This window comes from Varanus komodoensis, unplaced genomic scaffold, assembly GCF_004798865.1.
Source record: "Varanus komodoensis strain SLA01 unplaced genomic scaffold, ASM479886v1 scaffold4, whole genome shotgun sequence".
In the NCBI taxonomy this organism is placed as follows: Eukaryota; Metazoa; Chordata; class Lepidosauria; order Squamata; family Varanidae; genus Varanus; species Varanus komodoensis.
In genome coordinates, this window is record NW_025335941.1 from 14,706,883 (window position 1) to 14,734,143 (window position 27,261).

A 27,261-nucleotide genomic window follows, 5' to 3' on the forward strand; every position below is an offset into this window, starting at 1 on the left:
ACAGTGCTTACAGAATTGATAAACACATATATCTTGAAGGCAGTTTATAATGGGCAATCAGTTGTATCAAGAGATTTGTTACCCTTTAAGTTACATAAAAGACACATTATATAGCAATATCTGAACCAGTTTTGCACCTTATGCTTCAAAATTAGTTTCATTCAAAACACATGAACTCAGTGTTATGTTGGCAACCAGAATTCTTCTACCCAAGAAGCAGAATATGGTAGTAAGACTATCGTTTCAAACTGCAGGTGACAGATATCTTTGTAAAAAAGAAACTGGCAGAAAAAGAAAAAAAGCTAGCACATTAGGGAGAAAGGCTTTGACCCACACTGCTTACTGTTGTATTAATTTTCCATATAAAACAAGTATTTTATATAAGGGAGAATTTTTTTTTAAAAAAACCTCCCTCTTAAAACTGTGAAGCAGTATAATCTACCCTACTGTCTCAGATTTCTGTCTTTTTATTCACATCTCATTCTAATACAGTATATCACAGAAGTGAGTATACCCTAACATTTTGTAAATATTTTATTATATCTTTTCATGTGACAACCCTGAAGAAATGACACTTTGGTACAATGTAAAGTAGTGAGTATACAGCTTGTATAACAGTGTAAATTTGCTTTCCCCTCAAAATAACTCAACACACAGCCATCAATGTCTAAACCGCTGGCAACAAAACTGAGTACACCCCTAAGTGAAACTGTCCAAATTGGGCATTATTAGCCATTTTCCCTCCCTGATGTCATGTGACTCATTAGTGTTACAAGGTCTCAGGTGTGAATGGGGAGCAGGTGTGTGAAATGTGGTGTTATTGCTCTCACTCTCTCATACTGGTCACTGGAAGTCCAACATGGCAGCTCATGGCAAAGAACTCTCTGAGGATCTGAAAAAAAGAATTGTTGCTCTACATAAAGATGGCCTAGGCTTTAAGAAGATCGCCAAGACCCTGAAACTGAGCTGCAACACGATGGCCAAGACCATACAGCGGTTTAACAGGACAGGTTCCACTCAGAACAGGCCTTGCCATGGTTGACCAAAGAAGTTGAGTGCACGTGCTCAGTGCCATATCCAGAGGTTGGCTTTGGGAAATAGACGTATGAGTGCTGCCAGCATTGTTGCAGAGGTAGAAGGGGTGGTGGGTCAGCCTGTCAGTGTTCAGACCATACGCTACACACTACATCAAATTGCTATGCAGGGCTGTCATCCCAGAAGGAAGCCTCTTCTAAAGATGATGCACAAGAAATCCTGCAAACAGTTTGCTGAAGACAAGCAGACTAAGGACATGGATTAGTGGAACCATGTCCTGTGGTCTGATGAGACCAAGATAAACTTATTTGGTTCAGATGGTGTCAAGTGTGTGTGGCGACAACCAGGTGAGGAGTACAAAGATAAGTGTGTCTTGCCTACAGTCAAGCATGGTGGTGGGAGTGTCGTGGTCTGGGGCTGCTGGCACTGGGGAGCTACAGTTCATTGAGGGAACCTTGAATGCCAACATGCACTGTGACATACTGAAGCAGAGCATGATCCCCTCCCTTCGGAGACTGGGCCGCAGGGCACTATTCCAACATGGTAACGACCCCAAACACACCTCCAAGACGACCACTGCCTTGCTAAAGAAGCTGAGGGTAAAGGTGATGGACTGACCAAGCATGTCTCCACACCTAAACCCTATCGAGCAGCTGTGGGGCATCCTGAAACGGAAGGTGGAGGAGCGCAAGGTCTCTAACATTCACCAGCTCCATGATGTCATCATGGAGGAGTGGAGGAGGACTCCAGTGGCAACCTGTGAAGCTCTGGTGAACTCCATGCCCAAGAAGGTTAAGGCAGTGTTGGAAAATAATGGTGACCACACAAAATATTGACACTTGAGGCCCAATTTGGAGAGTTTCACTTAGGGGTGTACTCACTTTTGTTGCCAGTGGTTTAGACATTGATGGCTGTGTGTTATTTTGAGGGGACAGCAAATTTACACTGTTATACAAGCTGTATACTCACTACTTTACATTGTAGCAAAGTGTCATTTCTTCAGGGTTGTCACATGAAAAGATATAATAAAAATTTACAAAATGTGAGTGGTGTACTCACTTCTTTGATATACTGTATATTTATAGAGGAAGCTAACACTGGAATACAAGCACTCTGTTCTTAAACACACTGTTTACAGTGCACTGTTTTATCTCGCTTGAGTCCCGAGTTCCAATATTATCAGAGAGGGGGAAAATAAATTCAATTCATTTTCCCCATTCCATACATGATTTTACAAATCATTACAAGTCTCCCAAGTACTCACCGTTTTTAACCTACAGTGAGACTGCAGTATGTGCAACCACCACCATACAGCCCTGCTCGGGCATTGTCAAGTTGTACAAAATCAGCAATTGTAGTTATGTGAGAGTTAATCCTTGCAAAATTCTTGCATAACCCATCCATATTAGGTTGGTTAAAGTGGGTTATATTAAAATGCAGCAACAAAATAAATCAACCAGCATCGAGGGAGTGGGGTAAAATGTTTAAATACCAATTTAAATAATATTTTTATTTGGGATAATTATGATAAAAATAGTACAGTGTATTTCCGAGGATCATATGTAAAGCTAGACTCACTGTAACTCAAGAAAAACATAAACTACATTCTTAAGTAGTCAAGAAAGATTAATTATGTATTTAATTATTTAACAAATGTACTCTTAGTGGTCTTTCTTATTAACAATTAGAGTAATCGCAAACATTACTGGATGTTATATAACAAACATGGACACAGCTAACCTTGTTTCTTCTATCCCCTTACAATTACTGCATTACCAGTACAGAAAAAGTAGCCAACCTGTTAGCTGCTAAATGTTTATTCATACCAAAATTGGATCTACAAAGCCACATCAAATATTTATCAAATATTTTCCGTTTAGGAAGCAATCCTATAGCTACTAGGTTCTGTTTAGATGCCCCACCCTCAAAAAAGTAAAAGTGCTCAGATGGCACAGGTGGTGCTCTGGATTCACTGAGTCCTCCCTTTGTTTGCACAACCCTTTCCACGCTAGCTGCAGTTCCAAAGTCAAAAGTGCAACATCAAAACTGGTGTTGGCATGGCAGGAAGGGGAGGAGCAAAGCTCTGCCAAGATATGAGGAATCCCAGAGGAACCCCAGTCCCTCTTCCCACAAGCAGTGGTAAAAGACTTAGCTGCTGTGAAAGGAAAGGAAATTGCTGAGGCAATCCTCACTTTCACACTCCTCCTCTGTTCCACTGGATGTCTGGAAGCCAGCCAATGGATGCCAGAGTTTGGAGGGTTTCAAGCAGCCACACTGGATAACACCATTATTCTGTATATCCTGAACTTGCATAATTTTACTTGCTGATTATGGCATTTGAGTTTTGGACCTACAATTCAGTTAACTCAGTCAGACACCACATTTTAAGGAACAATTTCATAATACTATGCTTCTTCTATCTTCTAGATGTGGTATCTCTAGATTTACAAAGAAAATGACATCTTTACCTTCAGTTGATTATTGAAAATATCTATCTCTTGAAGTTTTGATCTGGTTTCCTTTTCTACTTCATCTAGCTGGTCACGAAGCTGCTGGCGTGCTAACTCCTTTGCCTCTAAGGCTCTTTTGACAGTGAGAAGCGAATCTCCTGTTATTAAAATTTATTTAATATTAACAATATTAAATTACAATAAAGATACTTTCTTGCAGATACTTAGATAAGATGACACACATCATTCTTAAGGCAAAAAAAGCTGTAATATGTGTGTTTCACGTATAAAACAATGTTTATAAATGTACTTACTATGTAAGCTGTTTTGTTGAACTTGCTTTAGCTGATCATTGAGTAACTGCTTTTCTGGAATCAATCTTCCAAGCATCTGCTGGGACTCCTAAAAAAATTAAACAGGAGATTACTCACTTTAGCTAGAACCACAAGCGTCAGGTGGTTGAGCCAGAACTTTTCATAATTTTCTAAGAAAAGTTGGAACTTTTCTTTTTTCTCATCCAGAACATGTTGAATATCCTCTAAGATTCATGCATATGTGACTCAACATCCCAGAGATTAGGACCATGCTTTGCCTTATGCTGCCCAGAAAAGTCTGAGATTTACTCCCAAAGAACTGATATTTGGGAAGAAGGTGCATGGACTGTTGGCAGGGGAAATTGGACACTACTCTGCAACCAGTGGTTGTTTATGCAAGAATGCTACTGGACTTTGGGGGAGGTGTGATTGGTGGCTGGGGAACATCGAGAACAATCCCAGCTCAGACAAAAGATGTTATGATTGGATTGCAAGACTGAATCAGGGGGTGAAGTGTTGATACTTAAACTGGTGAAACTGGAAAAATTAATGTAGGAAGGCCCATCAGAAGTGAAATGGTGGGAGAGGGAGGTGAAATATTTGTTGGAAAGAATTCAAGCCCTCATAAGACCCATTTGTTTCATGTGAATATGATGAGACTATTTTATGATAGGGTGGGTATGGTGTTATGGTACTTTGTGGATAAGAATGACATTGGTTAAGTGGTAGACCTGTTTAAAGAGAGCCAGTGGGGGCGGGGTGGGGGGATTGAGAAAGCCTATCTACCCCTGGGATTGACCATGTACAAAAGGCACAGTTTTGGGCTCTCCTTGAGGGTTTTCAGGTCATGTTTTCTAACCAGCCAGGGTGCACACATTTAGCTAAACATACCATTGTTTGGTGGGTAAACATGACCCAAGAAGTGGAGACAGATTCTGCATAGACTTAAAAAACTGAACCAGCTGTTGCTATCAGATCTCTTCTCCATGCCCCAAGTGGCCAATTTAATGTAAAAATTGGCACAAGCTTGTTATATCACTATGATCAATCTTACAAAGGGATATTGGCAGGTGCCTCTAGAAGAGGACTCAGCTGCCAAAACAGCATTCACTACGTACCTGGGGCTGTACCAGCTTACTATTCTGCCATTTGGCTTGTTCATGGGTCTGATTACCTTCCAGAGGCTAAATACACTTCTCAATGGGCTGGGGGAGTACACATATGCATACCTTGATGACACAGCTATTTTCAGCCCTATATGAAAATCCCATTTGGTACATGTCCAGGAGGTGTCTAGACAGATCCAAGATGCCAGGCTTATAGTAACAGCCCGAAAGTGCTAGTTCAGCCTGAGAGAAGTCATTTATTTGGGGCAGCCAGTGGACAGTTTGCAGCCCCTGGAGGGCAAGGTGGAGGTGATCCAACACTGCCTACAGCTCCAAAAGAAAAAGCAGATACAGTCTTTTCTGGGTTCAATGGGATTCTACCACCAGCTCATTCCACATTTCAATCAGTTGCTCCTTTAACTTATTTGTGCAAGAAGAACCCTGTGCAAGTTTGATGAATGGAGGTTTGTCAGCAGGCATTTGAAGTGGTAAAAACTACTCTGTCCTCTGCCCCAGTCCAGACATTCAGGTGCCATTCATGTTACAGACGGATGCCTCAGAAGCAGGAGTTGGGGCTGTTTGGTTACAGGAAGAAGTCGGGGAAGGAATACAACTGATTGTCAAAAGCTCTCCCTTGGGAAAAAGCCCCAGTAGAGAAAAAGTGTTTGGCCAACATGTGGGCTGTGGGTAAACTGCATTCATGTTTATGGGGTCAGTCTTTTCAGCTGCAGACAGACAATTTCCCGTTGTGTTGGTTAGACAAAATAAGCAACACGAACTAGAAACTGTTGGCCAGAGTCTGATTCTACAAGATTATGATTTTTTTGGTAGTCCATATCAAGGGCCAGGACAATTTGCTAACTGATGGGTTATTGAGGGCTTATGAACCTGTTCACATTGAGAAAGAATTTTAAGATGAGCTGAGGGGGTGACAGGGTTTCCTGTTATATTAGTGTTTCTGACAATACTATTTTCAGCTTTCACCCACTATGCTCTATTTTGCTTCAACAACCTCAGAATAGATAGGATGTAGTTGCATACTCACTTGCAGCTGCTGTTGTAAATGGGTGATTTCTGCAATTCGTAGCTCTCTGGATTTGTTTGTGCTCTCAATTTCTTGTCTTTGGGTAGCTAGTCTACATTTAATATCCTGAAGTTTGCCCTCCAGCTGATGTTTCTTATCATTCTTCAACAACAAAAAAGAAAATATTGGTTTACTCAAGTTTTAACTAGAATGCAATACTGGCTGTATTTGTAGTCAGGCCTATAAACTGAAGGGGAAAAAAATGAAATGATAGCATTTTATGAAAATTAACAAATGTGGAAATCTAGATTTTAAAACTGGTAAGGAAATGTTTCTGTAACAGACATAGACGGATAAGGTGGTGGATAAGCTGATATACGTTTTTGCCCTTCTCCATTTTGTGGCTAACAAATAATTTGGTAGCTATGGTTGAATAGCAATACTTGCAATCGTGACCTTTTGTCAGCATCTAGATTTGCTGTTTTTATAGCTTCAGCATCTCCCTAGCTATTGGAGGTACTTATTGAGGCCAATCAGGCAAATGATGCACAATCCATATCTATAAATACTTGTTATTAATGAATAAATATGATATACAGAGAATTGGATTGTCCAATTTTGCATAATCAATGGGTAAATTGCCTTGGTTTCTGTATATGACACAACCAGGGATCCTCAGAGGTTGAATCTTATTCAGTAGAAATTTTTACGTTTCTGGATGCCACAATGTCTCTTTAAAAAGGGTATGTCTAAGTTGATTAATTGTTGGAGCTAATACCTCTTTTATGCATGTGTTTGGTAATGCCCAGCAGTTTCCCCTTTTAGGAGTAGGTCATTATATAGCTACATTTATTATTGGAGCACTTCTTAACAGTTACTGATATCCTTGTTTTCAAATTATCTACCTGCTACTTTGAAGGTAACATATACTCAGTGCAAACAGATCCTCCACATCCTTCTTGCAACTAAAAGACAGATATTGCAACATCCTATAATGTAATAAACTGATGAACTTGCAACACTTTTAACACTTGAACAGGTGGTGTATAAACATCACCTGCAAATGATAGTTATTTGGATATTTGGTCTGTTTTTGTTGAAGTATATATATAGTTAGGAATCTTTATCTTCTCATTTCTCTATGTAGCTATATATCATATTATTTTAGAAACATTCCCCACTTACTAGAGCTTCCAGTTCAAATTCCAAAGTTTTTTTCTTGGCTTTTAGAACAACTATATCTTCCTGCTCTTTGTTCCTTTGACTCAGGAGTTCTTGCCGACGATTCCGTTCCCACTCAAGTTGTCTTTGCCTCTCAAGTTCCCTTTTTGCAGCCTACAACAGATTAAAACATGAAAAATAATTTTGTGATCTGGGCTATTTCATAATAGCCAAATGCATTCTTTAGTAATACAAAATTCATACCTATTTGATAAACCAAAATGTAGGTCAACAGCACATTCTTACAGCCTGTGCAGCCTGCTCTATGAACTCTGAGCTCCTGAACTTCCTTACTTACTCCTTTATATGCATAACAAGTAAAATCTAATGATAAGATTAAGATTATGCAAATAAATTGTGAATTACTATGAATATTGCATTGTTAGTGAATGAAAGAACAATACCCAGATTCAAATTTCCTGTTTGTATGTTTTGCATTGTAAGCCGCCAAGGAAGGCCTTGGCAATTATAGGCGGCCTATAAATATATGTAAATAAATAAATATATGAGCATCCTGGTTCAGTTGTTGCAACCACTCTTAAGTGATATACTGTTGGTAGAGGGGGAATGAGAGGCTTTTGTGACATTGTGCCATTTCCAAGCAATTTTCACGTAATAGCAGGCTGTTATGCATTACTAAGAAGCTTTATCCAATGTATTAATTCCAACAATAACTGTTTCTACCACTGAAGGAAAGAGAACTTGGATTTTTTTAAAAAAAACCCTACGATCTAGTCACTACCATTGGTGCTCTTTATCTTATTTAAATAAAAAATATAGACCCAAGATAAAAGTGCTGCTCATCTAAATCACCACCATAAAGAAAGACATTAAAGGCCACTAATATCTAATGCTGGGCAATATACTGATCAGGAAAAGTCTGCCCAAAGTGTCATGTCTTCACATTTTATAGATGCTCATTTGACGGCAAGCATGGAAGCATGGACAAGAAGCAGTAATGGGATAATTACTTAATTGTGAACATTGTGGTGGAATTCAAGCACAGCCTCCCTCAATATTCTTAAAACATAAAGGAGAAAGCAGTCCTTCAAATACACTGATTCTGTGTTGAACTTTAAAAGGGCAATATTAACACTTTTATTTTTGCTGTCCTGAAAATTCAGTGCCAGCATTGCAGTGTAAACTATTAAGGCAGCCCACATGAAACTGTGTGGATTCAATTCAGTATGCAGCCTAGACTCACAGGATCATGTCTTAGATCCAAGTCAAAAAAAGGGCAATTTTCTAGATTAGTCTTCAGAAAACTTTGCATTCGACTTAGATTCTTCCTTCCACAATTCACTAAATAAGTGATTTTTCTTTATACATTTTTTGAAAAAAGCATGTTAATATTCCCCAATATCCTTTTACATTTGTTTTTAGACAAGTAGATATTTCTTCTGAAATTGTCCATTTACCTCACGCCTTTCTATTTCTTTTCTCCTTTCCTCTTCCCTCTGGCGTTCCAACTCTCTTTGTTTTTCTAATTGTTTTTCTAACTCCAGCTGCCTTTTCCGTTCCTGCTCTTGTCGTTCACGTTCTTTCCTCTCCTGCTCTGCTCTTTCTAACTGTGCAAGGCGCTCTTGCTCTTTCCTTTGCTGCTCCAAAAGGGCTTGCCTTCGCTTCTCAAGTTCTAGATTGCCACGTTCAAAGTTTTCACGTTTTTTATCTTCAAATGTGACTTTAAGAAAAGAATATTGCAATAAGAATACAGTTGTTTTACATGTATGCACATTTTATATATAAATGTATATATAAATGCACAAAAATAAGCTATCATAGTCCAAGTATAAATTTCAAGTCTGGAGATAAATCTGATTATCATTTCACTATTCTCATAGAAGGTCAGACTATGTTATAGAATTAAACACCACTTCATGCATTATGCAAAATTTCCAATTTGCCCACTGTGTGCCTCCATGGTAATCACCAAAAGCATACTTAGGAAAAAGCATTTAAAGTTTTGCCTCCATGTTTTCATACAGGCATTCCCTTCCATACTCTATACTAGGCATCACTCAGACTTGTCAAATGGGAATTGCTGTCTAGCAAACATGTAACTATCTTCAATTAAGGCTTCATAGAGGAAATAAATAGAATACTTCCCGCTAAATAATGAACAGACATATACCAAGAAGGATTTAACTACTGAAAAGGGACCCTTCAGACATGATCTTCAAAGTACTACAGCTCTTGCAGTGCAATTGCTTCATACACTGTAAAAGTAATGTGGCCCAGATCCCACAGCAGAGCTTGTACCCATTTCAGTTTTCATAAGGGGTGAAACCACTGGAGGAAGGAGTTCTGTGGCTAGCTTTTGCACAATGACCCAGATTTTTGACACATACCTATCATGTAACACCAGGAAGGATTCAGGGAATGGGTAAAATGAAATACTTTAAAATAATCATGACATGTATTTTTATGTTCTGTTACTAATATCCATTTGAGTGATCAGTATGAAGGATGCTGCTGACAGACCTGTAGGTGCTCCAGGTTCAGACAGAATTAATCAAAATTATAACTCACACAAGCACCTATCTTCTCTGAAGTGCAGTATTTAAGCTACTGACTGCAGGTGATGCTCCCCCCCCCCACCCCGCCACAAAGCATTTTAGTAAATTTCAGAAAATGTAGTTGCAATCTCACTCATTTACAACTGCACTGACCTGGTAATTTTTTTTCCAGTTGTTGCTGCTGTTCTTCTTCTAATACTGGTTCTTCTGGTAACCTTTGGTCTACAGACACTGTGCTTGTGACTGATATGCCACTGCCAGAACGAACTCTTCTGTCAGTAAGATGATTTAACAGAGTAAAATGGGCACAGTTATTAATTCTAATGTTATTGATGAATTACCTACTCTTCAGACTACTTACTCAAGTAAAATTATAGTTCAAGAACCTTAACTTATAAAGATTTACTTATAAAACTGTAATTTACTCAGTCAGAAACCAAATATAGGTCAGTTAATATACTCTACTTTACTTAATTCTTCAAAATTTATTTCATAGCTGAGTGTAAAATGGTTCATTCAAATGCAATGCACTTCGATATCATGGCCTGCAACAGTAGAGTTACTTTTCTGAGCAATCACATGGACATCCATCAAAAGAACATGAATGTGTGAATTAATCATTTGACTATTAAGTTACAGTCAACATTAAAACCAGAATACAGTAGGTGCTTCTGTTATAGTAGTCCTAGGCTAGGGAAAAGCACAGGCTAGAATCAGGTTCTCTTGTACTCCCTGAACTTCCACTATGGCCAACTAATGACTGGGCAAAGTGGAGGCCCAGAGGCACCACCTCCCCCTCCTTCTCCCTCAGTTCTCCTGTCAGCATCCTGGGAGACATGAGAGCAGCACTAAGGAAAGCAGGGATGAGAGCTGTCAGAAGTGGACACTTTCAGCAGCCATCATCCATCTGCCTACCCTGAACTTCTGATACTGAGAATGTGATTGGTTGTGAGCAATCCCCACTCTCTTGATGTTGGCAGGAGTACAGGGTGGGGAACCTGTAGTTGGAAGGCATAAGCTATCTAATGCTGGGCTTCGATGCCCAGTACAAGACAACTTATTTCATCTTACCACTCAGCTATGGTAGGGATGAGGTGAGCTGTGCTTCAGCCAGTAAACAAAGAAGGGGACATGAGAACAGGTGGAAGGGTTGCTTTCTCCTTGGCCTGTCCTGGAAAAGGCTGTAGAGAAAACACCCCCTCTTCACCCCATCTACCTTGAAGGCAGGTGGGGCGTTACTACTGCACACAACTGCTACTTAGGTGAACACTGGGCAAGTTCCAAGCTGCCTGGTGCTGTGGCCTGGCTTTCCTTTGTCTCACTCTGCACAACAGATACTCACCTGAGTGGCAGCTCAGCACACAGTGAGGGGAAGCCCCCCAGTCACCTCCCTTTCTAGCCTTTTGATGGCAACTTAGTATGCTGTCCGAACACCCCCCTACTTCATGTGGGACGGTGTATAACCCACCCCAAGTAGTCAAGGCTTGTAATTGGTTTTGATCAACTCCCCATGGCTTAGTGTGCTCTGAAACCAGATGACACACTAAGCTACACTCAAGTCAAAGACTAAACAACTTCTTGTTTAGAGCAGCAAAAAAAAAAAAAAACTGCTGTTCTAGCCAAAGCACTTTAGCTGATGACAACTGACAAAATGCCCAGGCACATTACACCGCTGTCACAGATATTCCCCTGGACTACCTCTGCCATTGGCAGGAGCACAGGTGAAGCTGCCTAGGTTCACTGTGTGATACTCTCTAACCCTGTTTGGGGCTGGGGGAGACAGCATGCAGAGGGGAAACCAGTCAGTCAGTCTCACTTCCTCAGAAGTATCATCTGAACCTATCCACTATGTATAGTGGTCCAGGAAAAGATTTGTCTTCAGCCACATTTCAAGAACTGTTCAGCCAGAAAATCTGAAAAGGTGGCAATTTGATATTGCGCCCTTCAATATAATATTTTAAATAAACAAAACAATAAAAAATCAGCAGGCTTTTTACACACAAGAGGTTGGAACATTGTATTTCTTTGCCTCTTCAGAAACCATACATACAAAGACTTCCAGCTAACTGATCATAGAGTTCAGGATTGAAATCAAAACAATAATCTTACCTAAATGAAGGAGGAATATAATCTGGAGATAACACAGGTGGTAGTGGCTGTCCTGACATAGCCATATCAATTAAGTGCATAGCCAAAATAAATTCTTCAGCTGTCAGTTTTCCATCTTGGTCAATGTCTGAAAGATTCCTATTGAAAAAGAACTCCAAGTACATTTTTGTTTCCCCAGTATCAAAGACAGCAGAGAGATGTAGGAAGCCATTTACGCAGCTGCCTTTAAATCATCTGGACTGATGTCTTACCAAAGTGGTTACTTAGCACCAGCTACCTCTAATGGGTGAGAGTACCCAAAAAGAAAGGTGATGTTCCTACACACGTGCTTTTAAGAAGCTGTCCCACTTTCATGCATATGTTCCTATGTGTTAACCATTTGCCATATTATACAAAATGTGTGGCAGGGGTTAATCAGTATTTTAGGATTTATTTCCTTCTTCCCTTGTTTTTCTCCTGGGATTACACAGGGATTCCAACCAGAAGCCCTTTTAAAAAAGGGAACACAGTAAGAGTTCATAAATCATTAACTGATATGCAGGGACAGTTTATTAGAATATTGTTAGGATAACAGTTGAACCTACACCAGTAATCTCACTTTCTTGATGGAAGTGTGTCTTTATCTTTCCTGGCCAATAGTCTTGCCAGCTGAAGCTTACTGATTTTATCTTGTGAAATTTAAGTAAAATCCCTTGAAAATCAGATATTCAAGCTTATTCTTTGAAAATAGTAACCTGAATTTCAGCAACATATGAAACTCTGTGGAAGATAATTAAAATATTTGGAATTAAGATAATATTCATTCCAATACATAGAATATGCCTTACAAAGACTTTTAAAAAATAATTCCTTGTACTGAAAAGCAGTAACAGAATTGTGTATCTACTCCAGTTTTAATATTAAAAGGAATAAAAATGAATATGAAAGTTAACAGTGAAGTAAAGAAGAGCAAAAAGATGGAGGAGACATATGTGGCTCTGATGCTTTAATACAATTTTATGACAAATATTTACCATATTGTAGCCAACTGAGTTTGTGGTAAGCTTGATTGCATAAGGATAGTTCTTGCTTGTGGACCTATCAAACACAAACCCAACATGCAACAATTTCAATAAATTCACATTTTAATATGTAATATCCAAGTAGTCAGTTCAGTGACAGTCTTACTGAAACTTTTTTAAAACATGTAGCTCTTTAAAGAAATCATTTACATTCCAAGAAAAAAATAAAACACAAAAGCTCTCCCTAGTCTACCCCTTTGAACACTGCTATCCTATTTTATGGAAAGGAAGAACTAATCAATGAATACAGGCAGTCCCCAGGTTATTATGAAGCTTATTATGAGTTTACAGCAGTTCGTTCATAAGTATGGGTTGTTCATAACTTGGATGTTTGAAACCCAGGAACAATAGGACTCTGTGTTTTAAGTACACATCAAATATGTAAGTACTTTCATGTGACAGACACATTGCCAAACATATACATTGCATAAATGTGCTCTTCTTATTTGTATCATATCGATAACAGCTTCCTCAAAGAAACTTGGTGACAATACACAAATTTGCTGCATGAAGTATATGAAGAAGCCCTAAGCAATAGCCAACTACCATATCAAACCGTTTCTTTAATTTAAATGTGTATATGTTCTTATATGTATATATACACATTCATACACTTAATACACATACATTCATATTGATTTTAAAAATGCTTCACAAACTAAAATGCAATGCAAACTCTATAATACAATAAAGTTTAAATAAACGAAGGGTACAATCTAAACACACAAAGAATTGCACCTTAAGACAATAATAAAAAGGCAGCACCACCAAATCCATATAAAAGCTACAAAATAGTTAATTTTTGAAAGCCAAAAGAACCTTTGATGCTCTTTTCAGAAAATTAGCAGGGAGGAGGCTATAAAATATTACTCAATTGAGAGGTGCTACATAACAGGCCGTGCTCCTTATTAGTCCACTCAAAGAATTCAGCACAAGACCATAAGCTCCCAAGTGCTGCTAAGGGTAGAATGGCTCATGGATACAAACCAATTACGGTTTTTAACAGTTTTTTTTTTTTAATGGGGTTCATAAATGAACTGAAAGTAAGTGGAAATGGTTCAGAACAGCTGACACATGAATATTACTCTATCTGCTGACAGGCAGTCTACCACTTTCTGAAATTCCTGAAGTTTCTTCAAAAGCAGACCTTTGATGGGATAACAATTATGCAACATGTGTACGTGCCAGTGTAGCTGAGGGACACAAAAGCTTGTCCTACATTAGAAAAGCAATTTGAGGACATGGGCAGGTTGACTGATCACCTTTGGACAAGCAATACGTATATCTGGAACTTTTCCTAACCTTATCTAACAAAGCTTTTTTGCATTACTGATGTGTCATTTGTATTAAAGAACTTTATACTTAACCAAAAATAAACTTAGTATTTGGAGAAGTCCAGTAATCATAACAGCAAAAGTGAATGGAAAGAGAAGCCAGCTGCCATACTGATTTCACAAATGCAACAGATGGATTAATAATTTTGTACATTGATATGACTTGCACTGATTTAATCCATACATTGAAACATCTATGTGTAGTGCAGTCCTATAAGTCTCCTTCATCCTAACAATAAAGGAATGAGAGCAAAGAGAGAAGCATTCTCTTGCTAAAACAAGCTATCAATGATCTGCAATATGTTGCAAGCTGCCCTGGTCATTTTTAATATGAAATGGCAGAGTACAAATACATTTAATAAATATTTGCTTGGCATTTATATAAAACAATTCAAAATGTTTCACAATGTCTTGGTGATACAGCAATCTATTTGAGCAGAACAGTATTAATATCACCATATTATGGATGGTTAGGAGTGGGGTTGAGAGCACAGCAACTTGCCTAAGGCAATATAAATACTGGATAGCAGAAATGAGACTTAAAACTGGACATTTCCAAGGTCATAACCTTCTCATCTTAAGAATATCAAGAGTCTTTTTAAGTCAGAACAAGTCTGTATTACCCTGTTTCCAGCAGTGACATGCTCTATGCTGGTTCACAACAAGACCACAGCTCTCTTTTCTGCTTGTTCCCCCAGCAATTATTATCGAGTCATAAGGCCTCTAAATTCCATCTAGTTATCATGGCTAACACTGCACTGAGGGACCTGTCCTCTTAATTAGTGCACTTCAGCAGTTCTAATATATTTTATCTGTATCCACAAAAACACAAAAGTTTAAAATAATACTTTAAAAAGCAGACTATAATACCTGTTAAATGTCCACTCATTGTTTTATCATGGCTATTGAATAGCTGCCTATATTTCAGTCTTGATGACTGAGGAACAGCCCACTCTGCTGCTGGAGATGCACTGGAATTATGAGAACAGAGACAGTTATCTTATTACCACCCCATCATAATAAAATATGGAGGAACAAATTTATGGAAAGTCTTTTATCATCACTTTCTTACTTGTACTTTAAAATTTAACAGCACAGGATGTTGTCAAAATTAGCATGTTCCTTCACCAAATGGAGAAAAATTTTTTTTTACATGGAATGTTCTTTTAATACATGTTAATAACCTCTTCTCTGAACTTCTCTCTTCCCTTCTCTTCATTTCTCTTCTTTCAAACATATTTTTACAAATGTATTTTACACTGCCTTTCTACCAGTGCTACCAATATCAAAACAGAGTACAATAAAACTATACAATATATTACTATATTATATTAAACCCTGCCTTTTTCCCACTTGCAAGGAATTCAAGGCAGCTTATGCAGGTTCACCTCGACTTCTTTTCATCCTTACAACAACAAACCTGGAAGGTGGGTTAGGCAGAGGATGAATGAGTGGCCCAAAACTACCCAGTAAGCTTCATGGATAAGTGGGACCTAGTACCCAGATGTCCCAGGGTCCCAGTTCAACACGCTGACCACCACACCACACTGGGTTTTACTATCTGATGAATAGTAGCAAAGTAGCTGATTGATCTTGGGAGAATCAACTGCCCCTGCCAGTTTCCAAACTAAAATTGCATTTCGCAGCTATTTATCAAAATTTGTGGAAGTCATGATTTGCACTGCCAGTTCCTATTCCTTCCCATTTCTCACTTCTTATGTTTTTTAAGATCTAAAAACACAAACCTTATGCGTGTTTAGACAAAATATGATCTACGACTCCTACCACTCTCCATTTAGCTTGGCTGCTTGGAGAATGCTGGGAGCGGCAGGACTTTTTCCTGTCTGAACAGGCATTGAATTAGACCCTAAGACCCTGCTAGTGTAAGGTGTTTTATCCTAAAGAAGTTCTCCAAAATTAAAAGTCATTGCTACCCATTCCAAATTAGAGAACTGTTTAGTTTTAAGAAATAAGCTCTGCACAACAAGGTCAAGTGACAACTGAGAAACTTGCCCTGCACTCCCTTAGCAACTATGAACCTTCTCCCCTCCATCCCCCAAAAAGTAAATTGGGACTTGTAAATCTTATGTTTATTGCCCTACCCAAGAGCCACTTGACAATTAAACAAAGCAACTGGAATTTGTTTTTTCATTACTTGGGTTGTTTCCCTTCTTCACCTGCTTTGGTGGAATTTGGTGCTCCAATGAACAAGATAGACTGGGAAAGGGAAACAACAGATTTTTCTGAGTTCATATAAAGAACCAGTCTATCCAGCAAATTGCACATGGTGTAAATTGCTGCAAAAAGTTCCAATCTTGTTGGAGCCACTAACAACCAATTGTCAAGGTATGGATATACCTGGATACCTTGTTGGCAAACATGAGCACACACCACTTCATAAAAATAGCCATATACTTTGTAACAGTCATATGCTTTATAAAACCCCTGGGGGGAATTTGAAAATCCAAAGGGTAGACCAGATAACTGGAGCATCTCTCTCCCAACTTGAAAGCAAAGGAAATGCCTATGAAAAAGTGCTACAGAAATGTGGAAATCAACATCCTTGAGGTCAATGGATGTGAATCAATATTCCTGTTGGAGGAGGGGTAGAAGCCCTGTAAAGTAACCAACTTCTTGGGAGAAATAAACAAGTTAAGATGTCTCTAGTTCAGGATTGGGAAGAGCCCTCCATCCCATTTCAGTACCATGAAAAAATGTGAGAAAAACCCATGGTGAGTAGGTGGATCTGCTCAATCACCCTCTTTGATATGAGTGAGTGAATTTTCTCCATCAGCACTGGAGCAGTAGGTATGAAACTCAAGGGTGTAAAACTCAATCTTGTAACCTCTTCAGATGAAAGACACTCCCAAAAATCAAAACCAAAAGGAGGTGATATAAAGGGAGGCAAGGGGCTGACACCTGTAGAGAGTGATCACCTCCTGCCCTTGTCAGTCTGCCTTTGGCCTTGGAGGTACTGGAAGGCATTGTCTTTCCTCCTATGGAAGGCAGTGGTTTCTGGAGTTGCACAGGGCACAGGGCACAGGGAACAGAGAACGCATTTATTCATATGCTTGAGAGGCATACTTCCTCCTCCTGGAATACCCTGGCAAGGTCCTTTTGCTCTTCAGGTAGGTCGTTACATAGAGAGCCCTTCTTCCACAAGAAAAGCTGGTACCTAGCCATAGTATCCTGGTAATTAGGCATTTTCCATCCCAGGGTCACTGAAGCATAGATGTGTCTCCCAGGAGTATCTAAATGACATCCCTTGTTACTAGATGGAGTGGAATGCTGGCAATGCAATCTTCCTTGAGCTGATTCAACCACCTGGCAATGGTAACCCATTCACTGGTACCCCCCATTTAGACTACCATAACACACTCTGTATGGGGCAACCCTTGAAGATGGACCAGATACTTCAATTGATACAGAACAGGCCAGGCTATTGACTGGGAACGGCAGATGTGATCTTATAAGGCTGGTCCTATACCATCTCCGCTGGCTACCAAATGAAGTCTGGGCTTGATTTAAGGTGTTCACAATGACATATAAAGTCATAAATGCTTTAGGGCCAGGATATCTAATGGAACGCCTCCTTCCATATATTCCAGTCTGGACTGTAAGATCATTGGCAGAGGTCCTCCTCCAAGAGCCCTCCTTGAAAGAGGTGAGGAGGACTGTTACTAGGAGAAGGGCCTTCTCAGCAGTAGCACCCCCAATTGTGGAATATGCTCCTGGTGTTGACTCTTTACTCTTTTTGGAGCCAGGACAAAACATTTTTATTTACCCAGTTTTTTAAATTTTAGTTTCAATACATATATTCTATTGTATTTTAAATCAAGCATTGTTGTCTAAGTCTAATGTTTTTAATTCTTTTGTACAATGTCTTGAGATTTTTTGAAAAATATAAGAGGGCATAGAATTTTTTTAATAAAATAAATAAATGATTGGTGTACCAGCAAAACCAACCACTTTTCTCAGTCTGAGATTGGACAGTGGTCTTTGGTACCAAACACCTGCCAGTTTTGGTTCTGCTTGAGGTGGAAATGGTATAGCCAGTAGTGTGTCTCTGATTTCACCCTCTGACACCAACACTAAGACAGATTCTCATCTCAGTACTGGCCCTGGTCTCAGCAGAAGTACCAGTGGACAGCACCATGATGGATGATTCAGGATGTGGCCACTTGGACTTTGGTGCTGCAGGATCTTTGGACTGTACATCTTTTGCCCGTTTAGCCAGCTTCTTGGATTTTTTTAAGCTTCACCATCTTGCCCAGACTAGGGAAACAGTTGGGAAAAAAATCTCAGGCAAGCATGAGACTGCAACTGTGCAAAGGGTTTTATTCCACAATTCTGTGTGGAGATGATGGGCCTTTGTTTATGCTCCTGCTTAGAGAATGCCTGGCAAGGTGGACACTGACACACAACATGCCCCTCACCCAGGCACAAAGAATGCCTGTCAGTTGAGGGCAGCCTGGTGTTGCAATGGAGGCATTTACAGAAATGTGCTTTTAATGGTAGCAGGAAAAGTCAGAAAAGCAAGTATAGAAGAAAGGAGAGAAACAACTTGAAGATGGAGATAGGCATGGAAAGAAATGGGATGGGGTGCTTTTTGTTTTGAAGGAAAGTAGAACAGTTAGGAGAGAAAAATCATGAGGGGTCCAAAAAAAGGGAAGTAAAAGAAAGACAGGATTATGAAGGATAAATTTGAAAAAGTAGAAGAAACATTCTGAGGAGAATGAACAGGAGAGAACTTCCAGAGGCACCAAGGCAGTTGAAGAAAAGCTGAGAAAAACAGTGGGTGCCCCTCCCTTCTAAATGGATGCTGGGGTGGGGTTCCTGTCAAAAACCTCTTAGTATTGAATTTTCCCAGTAACTGCTCCACACAGGCACAGTGCCCATATGTGTGATGCACAGAGACCATGAAGAGGAACTCATTTAAGTCTCCTTGTGTGGACTTGGCAAAAGACATTAAATACTGCTAAAATGACAAAATAAAAACACTGTCTAGAAGAAATAGTAACATAAATTATACTCTGCTAAAATATGTAGAAACCAAATCCCCACCAATTAGTTTTCTAGACAACACCCACATTTTATCACTTGTACTGAAAATGTATCTTTCCACAACACAAGAGCATGAAGTCTATCAGACTATATATGATTGAGCTTGGATACAAACATGCTTTTCAACAAAAATACATTCTTTAGTCCCAGACTTCATACTTTGAATTGCACTATTATATTCCAAGGTCAAATCCCTGAAACCACTTATTTACAAGCCACCTCCTTTAACTGAAAGGGAACATTTGTACCCAAATTGCTGCAAGACTGCCATCCTTGACAAGGCTGCCAAAGTGCATAAAGAAGAACGGCCATACTTACCCAGCCACATCAAATGATTGTGCCTTTTGCAGTTTTGCATTTAATTGGGACCCTGCACCAGATCTACTGAAGGAAGAACTCTTTGGCAATGTAGCTGAAATGTAACACTTACATGTTAAGGTCAATAAAATTATATACTAAATACACCCAGTCAGTTAATTATATATTTTGGATTGTAATTACCCAAATACTAGCAATTACTTCTACAATTATTTTCTGGTTAATATGACATATTTTGTCATAAAATGGCCCTGAGGTTGCTTACAGGAAACATCGTACCAAATGAGCTACAAAAATAAATAAATCTGCAAGAGAACTAGGAAATAAAAAGAAGAACCAGAGAAAAACAAATTTTAAAAGGTTAGGTACGAACAACGCCTATTAAGAAAAAAATACCGCAAAAGATACTTTTTTATTTTGAACTTCTAAGTTAAGCAGTCACCTAAAACTGGTATACTAAAATATTAGTACATTCCTCTATTTTGAAAAGTATCATATGAACTCATGTAAAAATAAGACATAGTCATGAGCTGTTATAGATAAGGTATTATGGATCAAGAACATTTATTCCAGATATAAAATATGTTTATTTTGTTAAAGCATATCTCTAAAAATAACAAGTATTTGGAAATTGAGATTTCAAAATGATGAAAGGATTTATTTATTTAGCGAAGACTCTCAAATATTAAGGAACCATCAGGAAAGTCCTGGGATATGTGACAAGGTGTGGCAGTGCAAGAAGAAACTGAGCAAAACACAACTTACACAAATGGAAAACCTTTAACATACATATATATTCTTTCATAAACATTCGGTCCCAGATTCTGTAGTATTATAAATTACGTAACCTGCAAAGATACATGAACTAAACTTGTGTGTTTATTAAACTAACACAAATCTTTAAATATTCACATTTAAACAATTATTGTACTCAAGAGTTTCTGACTATGTTTTCTTTGTTTTTACACACAATTTATAAAGGTTCAAATTTTTGTTATTAGTATCAGGAAAACGAGCCATATTGTTCAGGTTTAATGCCCAGGGGAAAATTTAATTGATTCAACAAATAAGTAAGTTTTCTCTATTTTAAAGGCAAAAATATTTATCTCTTCAATATTAAAATGCTGCTTTCATAGTATAGTCAACATTTTTATAAGTATATGGATAGGTACTAATCAATTTGTCAAGTTAGTATTGGTAATTTAGCATACCAGGATGACTAAAAGCAGGTAGAGGTTGGATAACGGCTGGTGCACCATTAGCGAGAGGAGGCACAGCTGCTGTAGGAACAGAAGATACTAAAGGTGGAGACATTCCCACTATTGGAATGGATGCCATTGGCACTGGAGCAACAGCTGTAAGAGGTGGTATACTGGGAATACCACCCATACCTACAAAGAGATAAATTTGTATTATTTACAAATTGAAGCCTTGTATGACTACATGCTCTGGGATAATCACGTCCCTACTATCCCTTCAGCATGCCCACAATGAAGAGATCAGAAGCTTTCATTCTGTTTTAAGTAAGACCAGCTTGTAACATTCACACCTGGATAAACTACATAATCTTAACTATGATTTATAGAAACAAGCCAAACTCATAAACCACAGTTGGTAAACAATAGTCAATATTACCTACAGTTTGCCTCTAAATGCTATAGAAAAGCTATAGAAGCTTCTAATTTTTGCCTTGTAAAGAGGGATGAACACAAGCCTGAGCTTTGTGCACAGAAGACTAAGAAAGAATTTGGCATTCCATCCAAACCAGAACAAAAAATCCAAAACTGACATGAAGATGAAAATGGAAGATGGACCAATACAACAACAACCATAGAAGAGCCACCAATTATCAGGGAAAAGGAGACAAGTCTTTAATGAAAAATTTTCATCAACAAAATGCACTGCTGACAAATGATATACCAGGATATGCTTTAAAAATGATTTTACTTTGTGTTAGGCTGAGAATACATACTCTTAAATCAGAGACTGGGAACCTCCAACATTTAGTAACATGTGGAAAGCATAATACAAAAATTAAAGTGACATGGGGGAAGAACATCCTGAAAGTTCTGCTAAAACCAAATAACAGTTATCAAAAAACAAATCTATACCATATTAGAATCATTAATATGCTACAGATTGGTATATAAAACTGTATATTTAAAAACCCTTTTTAGTTCTGTTAAATATAGCAAAAATGGCAGAGATCAAAAATTACTTGATCTGTGTAAACAGAGGCAGTAGAAAGGCATGGTTTCATGTGCACAAGCTGCAACAAGCTTCAGGCTTGTGAACTTCCCTTTCTCCTGCTTAGTCAGAAGTACTAGAAAAAAAGAATATATACGGGAAAGAAAGACGCAGAACATTGGATTAAGATTACGTTTTGAGTATATTCTTGAGTATATGACTGTTACTATGACTGTGAGAGCAGACTGTAACATAACGTCATGGTGGGAGGACAGAAAGACAAAGAGCAATAGTACAGATAACCATAGTTACAATTTCACTGGAGTGGGTTCTAAATGGGATAACTTGGCATGAAAACTAGAATGTTCCTGAGAAATACTGAAATAGGCCACAAATTTGATCTTACCAAATCCTGGTGCACTAGAAATGGCAATGGGAGGCTGTTTCATAATAGGAGGCAATGCAGAAGGGAGCTGATAACCTTGTAGCTTTAGTTTTATAAGTTTCATAGCTATAGAAAACTCCAGCTGGTCCATTCTGCCATCATTGTTCATATCTGCCAGAGCCCTACAAAAACCAAGGGACATTTAAAAAGCTACAGCTAGCTTAAACTCTTCCCGAAGCAGACAGAATAAAATAGCAATTCCACCATCATCTGATCAGAATATGAAGCTTTCTTATACTAAGTCTGATCATCGGTCCTTAGTTCAACAATACCAATGGCAGCTTCCAGTGTCTGAGGCAGTTTTCCCCTCTCCAATTCTGGTACCCAAGAGACCTTTAACTAGTGATCCTACACCTTTCTGGATTTAAAGCATGTATTCCACCCTTTTCCAATCCTTGTATCCCATAGATATTCTGGACTTCAACTCCCATCTGTCTCAGCCAGCATGGCCAATTACCAGGAATCTTTGTAGTCTAAGACTTCTGAGGGGGACAGGGCAGGGAAGGCTGATGAGTCATGGCCCCTATTCAAACATTTAGTCATCCTAGATACAGATTTGTAGAGGGCAAATCAAGGGTCATCAAGTGCAAGCAAAATAGCTAGCCTATTATCTTTGCATTAATATTATTGACAAAGCTAATTCTGCAAGCCATTTCACTTGATCACAAACAACCCACTCTGCCTGGTTTATTCCTATTCATTCATATTTTACAAATGCACCCATCCACCCTCTCATATACACACACGGAAATGACTAACTGCCCACACAACTCCAGCTGAGCTAAGTCTGTATACAAGAGAGCATTATGCTAATGAATGGCTTTTTAAAAATATTTAATGAATAAACAAACAAAATGCATTTTAAATTTGCCTCCATTATTTCTTGCTTCCTTCAGATTCCTTTACAGTCCATAAACTCATGGCACCCTTCTGCATTTCCCTTAAAGCAGCAAACTACCAACAAAGTTAACACTAGATTACAATGCAGATAAATGTTTTGGCTCAGCTTTATATTTTCATATGATATTCTTAGACAGATGTAATTCTGTTCCTAAAGCTCCATGTCTCAAGCTGCTTTCTTAGGTCTCATAATTCTCCCTCCTCCCTTGGTCTACCTGTCAGTTGAAGAGGCTGTCACACCAGTTCTCTGCATATTTAAGAAGCATTTGCAATCACTTGGTTCATCTTTATTATGTACATCTTAAATATATATGACCTTGAAGCTCACCAAATAACCTCAACACCCCAAAACTTCATTCTTTCTAAGGACATAATTTTCTCACGGAGATAACAAAGCCAGATTCATACTCATTACCTTTTTTCTGGTCAAGATGATGGGCATGACCATGACTAACATACATACAAGCTTGAGATGTGTCTCAAGGATGTAGTAAGTGAGCAGGTCCAGAGAAAAACTTCCCGGTTCAGCTCCTGCATATTACTGTTAGCCTGTTTGTACCTTGCCTCCTAACCTTTTTACAAGGTTGGTTCATGACCATATCACTGTGGTCTAAATAAATGGGTCATGAAAAAGTATAGCAGCTAAAGATTTGAGGAAAGGCTGAGGAATCATATAGCTAGAGATCCCAAGGCAGTCGAGAGCAAACTGAGAAAATGGCACGAGCCCTCCTATTTATACAATGGGAAAGGGAGGCAGGCCTCCTACCAACAGTTCTAGGCTTAGCTAGAGGAATATTCCCAAAAATGGCACCACATAGGGACAGCACCCATATGTGTGATGCACAGACACCACGGCAAAGAACTACAAATTTCTCAGGAACTTATGAACACCAACATACTTTCTAAATGTTTGCAGGAATTCCAAGAAAACATTTAGAATGTATTTTCATGCATTTTCAAATAATTGCATGGCTATCAACAGATTTTAATCAAAGACACTGCAAACGGAAGCCTTGTGACATAACAAAGGGTTCTTAAGCTGCTATTCTATAACCACTTTCCTCAGAGTAAGCCTTAGGCAATTGAATGGTACTTACTTCTGAATAGACATGCATAGGATTGTGCAGCTGACTGTGCCATTCAGTTATCTATTGAACAAGTCAGAACTTTTTCATAAGCAACTACACAAAAATTCTGAAATCCATTATTTGTTCATAATTCAGAACCTATGATTTTGATTGATTGATTTGATTGATGCCTAGTTTCTTTTAGCTAGAGAATGAAAAACACTTAATCCATCATTTATTTTTATTCTTCCTGCAGAATCAAATATGGATTTTCATACTGATGCTTAGTCTGTAAATAACTCAGGTGGCTAATTTAAGATACAGAAAGATAGCCAAATATTGTTTCTCATGTGCTGTGTTAAAATTTTAACAGCAATGAAGAATCTTAATCTATGGGACTGAGAAAAGACAGATTTCACAAGGATAGTATTACTAAGGTAGTAATTTTATAAAATGTTCTCATACAAAATATTTATCTTAAATTTAACGGGGAAGATTTAAAAGCAAAATATCAGCATATTTGCGCTCTACAACTTCTACAATGGCAAAACTTACCATATCTGTGCTAAAACTGGTTGAGGTAAACCAGATTGGAAAAAAAAGTTTCTGGCTTGATCACCTGTCAAGGAAAGTAATTCAAATGGAATGTTATAAAATATGTAAGAAAAGCTAGCAATATTAAGCATTTAAGCTGTATTTCTGAAATGTTCAAAGTGCTATCAATAATCTATACAATCATCATACATCATTCCTCATCCAGGGTTTCTCATGCTTATGTAGCCAAAACTGCTCCACCCACACATAAGAGGGAGACATTAGACAAGATGGGATAACCCTGGGAGGGATATGAAAATTCTTACGCAAAATATTCTAAAGGGATAGGGAAACACAACTGCATAGAAAATTGACAGGCAGAGAGAGAGAAAACTAACAATTGGGTAGGATGAGTAATGGAGTGACATAGTTGGTAAGAAAAAACTATAACTAGGAATGCGCGTGTGTGTGGGGGGGGTAGTGTCTAGAGTTGGGAAGAACGGCAAAAAAAAAAGTAAGGTAGGTAAAACTCAGTCATTGTCTGGATATGTAATTTTCTGGTTAAAATTCTGCATGGATGTGAGAGTTGCCAATATATATCAAATATATTTTAATGCTGAATTTGAATTTGGAATAGCCTCCATACAAAGTCCAGATAGAATAAATACTGTAGTGCCTGGAATCCTGAACAAAAATGTTTCAAACAACACAAGGCTGTTGAAAGATCCAACTTGCTATTCTGATATGGAAAATAAGGGAGGATACTTGGATACTTAGACACCCTGCCATTCAAACCAGTCAGGCCCCATCCGGAAACCATAAAAATGCAGCTGCAAGAAGTCTGCTTCATCCACATTGTGGCAAAAGGAATATTTGGATCACTAGGACTCCAGAAGTGAGGAATTTCTAATCAGTCTGGCCTCTGTCATCTACTAGGGTTGACAGAGCAAATGGCTCAGTTGCAGCATCTCTATCCAAAAAAGACCACAAGTATGATATGATCAGATTGGTCTTAACAGACTATAAATGCCTGTTTACAACTCTCTATTCCATTCTGGAATTGTTAAACTGATCTTCCTCTTTTACATTTGCCCTTTACTGCCCTTCCCTTCCCTTCCCTTCCCTTCCCTTCCTTGCTTTCTTGTTTAGTTTGGAAGCCTGAGGGAAGAGCCTTTATCTCATTTTTATTTACATAAACTGCTTTGGGAAACAATTGTTCGAAAAACAGGATGAAAATGTAAATAAATACATAGGTGAGATTCAAACAGGGGACTTCTAAGTTCATATCTTGGCCTCTTACACTAAAATACCCCATATTTCAGAATGGCCATAATAAAAGACTACATACCATCAATGACTATTATAATGACCATTGCCAAGATATTGGGTTGTGTCCAATTGTTCTACAATAGAAGGCAACACATTCAGGCTATCTTTCTCTTTCCCTCCTACACCCCATAGCCCCCCTAACTTCCCCACAAGGTTGAATATTGTACAAACTGATACGTCTGCACTTTAGTTAATAGGAAATTCACACTGCATTACTATCAGTTTAGATAAAAGAAAGGGAAACATATGGTTCCTGCTGTCTAGTTCATTTGAACAGCTCTTCCTTTATTAAATTTCTGAGCCTGGTGGAAGCAAGCAAGCACACACTTTCTCCACAGGAAGCATTTTTATTCAAGATATGTATTATGATTTCCCATTAAGACCAGTATACAAATTCAACACTATTTTCATTTTCATGAGGCAATGCTTTAGGTCTATTCACTTCATATGACTATGAGTATTTGACGGATACATCCCCTTCTCTACAGTCTCCCTGAGAGCCTGACTGAACCCTCCCCCACTTTAATATTCCTTCTAGGAACAAACCTATCTGATTTTCACGTTTGCCACAGCTTAAACAATCCTACATGCTATTTGCTTAAACACCCACCTGTGTGTAGCTTCTTGAATTGTCTGAACCTGGACAGCATGGCTTGTTTGAGGAGAACCAAACCAACTTGGCCTATTGTTGGCTATTTGGGAGTTATTTCCCCCTCAAACAAGTCATACAAACTGGGTTTGGATGATGGACATGTAGTTAAGCAAATAGTGCCCAGCATGTACCATAACTTAAAGAAGCAACTGTGTCCCGTTTAAGCTGCAGTAATGGCATGAACTGGGCCATTAAGTGTTCAAGCGAAGTATCATTTTCTAATTAGTAAAGATCAGTTCATATGTTTTCATTCTGTACTGTAGAGGGCCATGTGATAACCTCATGCCACCCTGACATGTAATAAAAAATAAGCCATGAGAACTGCTATTTTCTACTACATTGTTTTCTTAGAAAATGCCTTATGGAGACTTTGCCTCAAAAATTAATGCAAAAATATGTTGTTGAATACAGAAGATTTATGATTTTGGTATTCAATTGTTATTTGGGACATACATAATTGGATAGAAAATAGTATTTGTTACTGACATACCAGGAGTATTTGTTGTACTTTATTTTTTTTATCTGTACTATTTATAAATCACTAAATATTTAAAAATCTCTTTAGCAGTTTCCATATAAATATTGGCATAATTGC

The 27,261-nt window shown here is 38.3% G+C and overlaps 1 protein-coding gene across 8 annotated transcripts in view; it reads right to left on the minus strand.

Annotated features, from left to right (window-relative positions):
* ITSN1 (intersectin 1) overlaps positions 1-27,261 on the minus strand; it is a 103,392-nt gene that overhangs the window by 55,936 nt on the left and 20,195 nt on the right. For 7 of the 8 annotated variants that reach the window (XR_006415902.1, XM_044442131.1, XM_044442129.1 and 4 more), the window contains 13 exons: positions 24,707-24,770; positions 22,146-22,306; positions 20,764-20,943; positions 19,553-19,646; positions 15,041-15,141; positions 12,789-12,852; positions 11,776-11,913; positions 9,820-9,938; positions 8,569-8,831; positions 7,115-7,264; positions 5,951-6,091; positions 3,800-3,887; positions 3,504-3,643 (listed from right to left, as the gene is read on the minus strand). Coding sequence is in view for 7 of the 8 variants with exons in the window: in XM_044442129.1 (XP_044298064.1) it covers positions 3,504-3,643; positions 3,800-3,887; positions 5,951-6,091; positions 7,115-7,264; positions 8,569-8,831; positions 9,820-9,938; positions 11,776-11,913; positions 12,789-12,852; positions 15,041-15,141; positions 19,553-19,646; positions 20,764-20,943; positions 22,146-22,306; positions 24,707-24,770 (1,703 nt within the window). In the remaining variant the exon portion in view is untranslated. The remainder of the gene's footprint in view (positions 1-3,503; positions 3,644-3,799; positions 3,888-5,950; positions 6,092-7,114; positions 7,265-8,568; positions 8,832-9,819; positions 9,939-11,775; positions 11,914-12,788; positions 12,853-15,040; positions 15,142-19,552; positions 19,647-20,763; positions 20,944-22,145; positions 22,307-24,706; positions 24,771-27,261) is intronic. The other variant, XM_044442130.1, reaches the window with a different exon arrangement.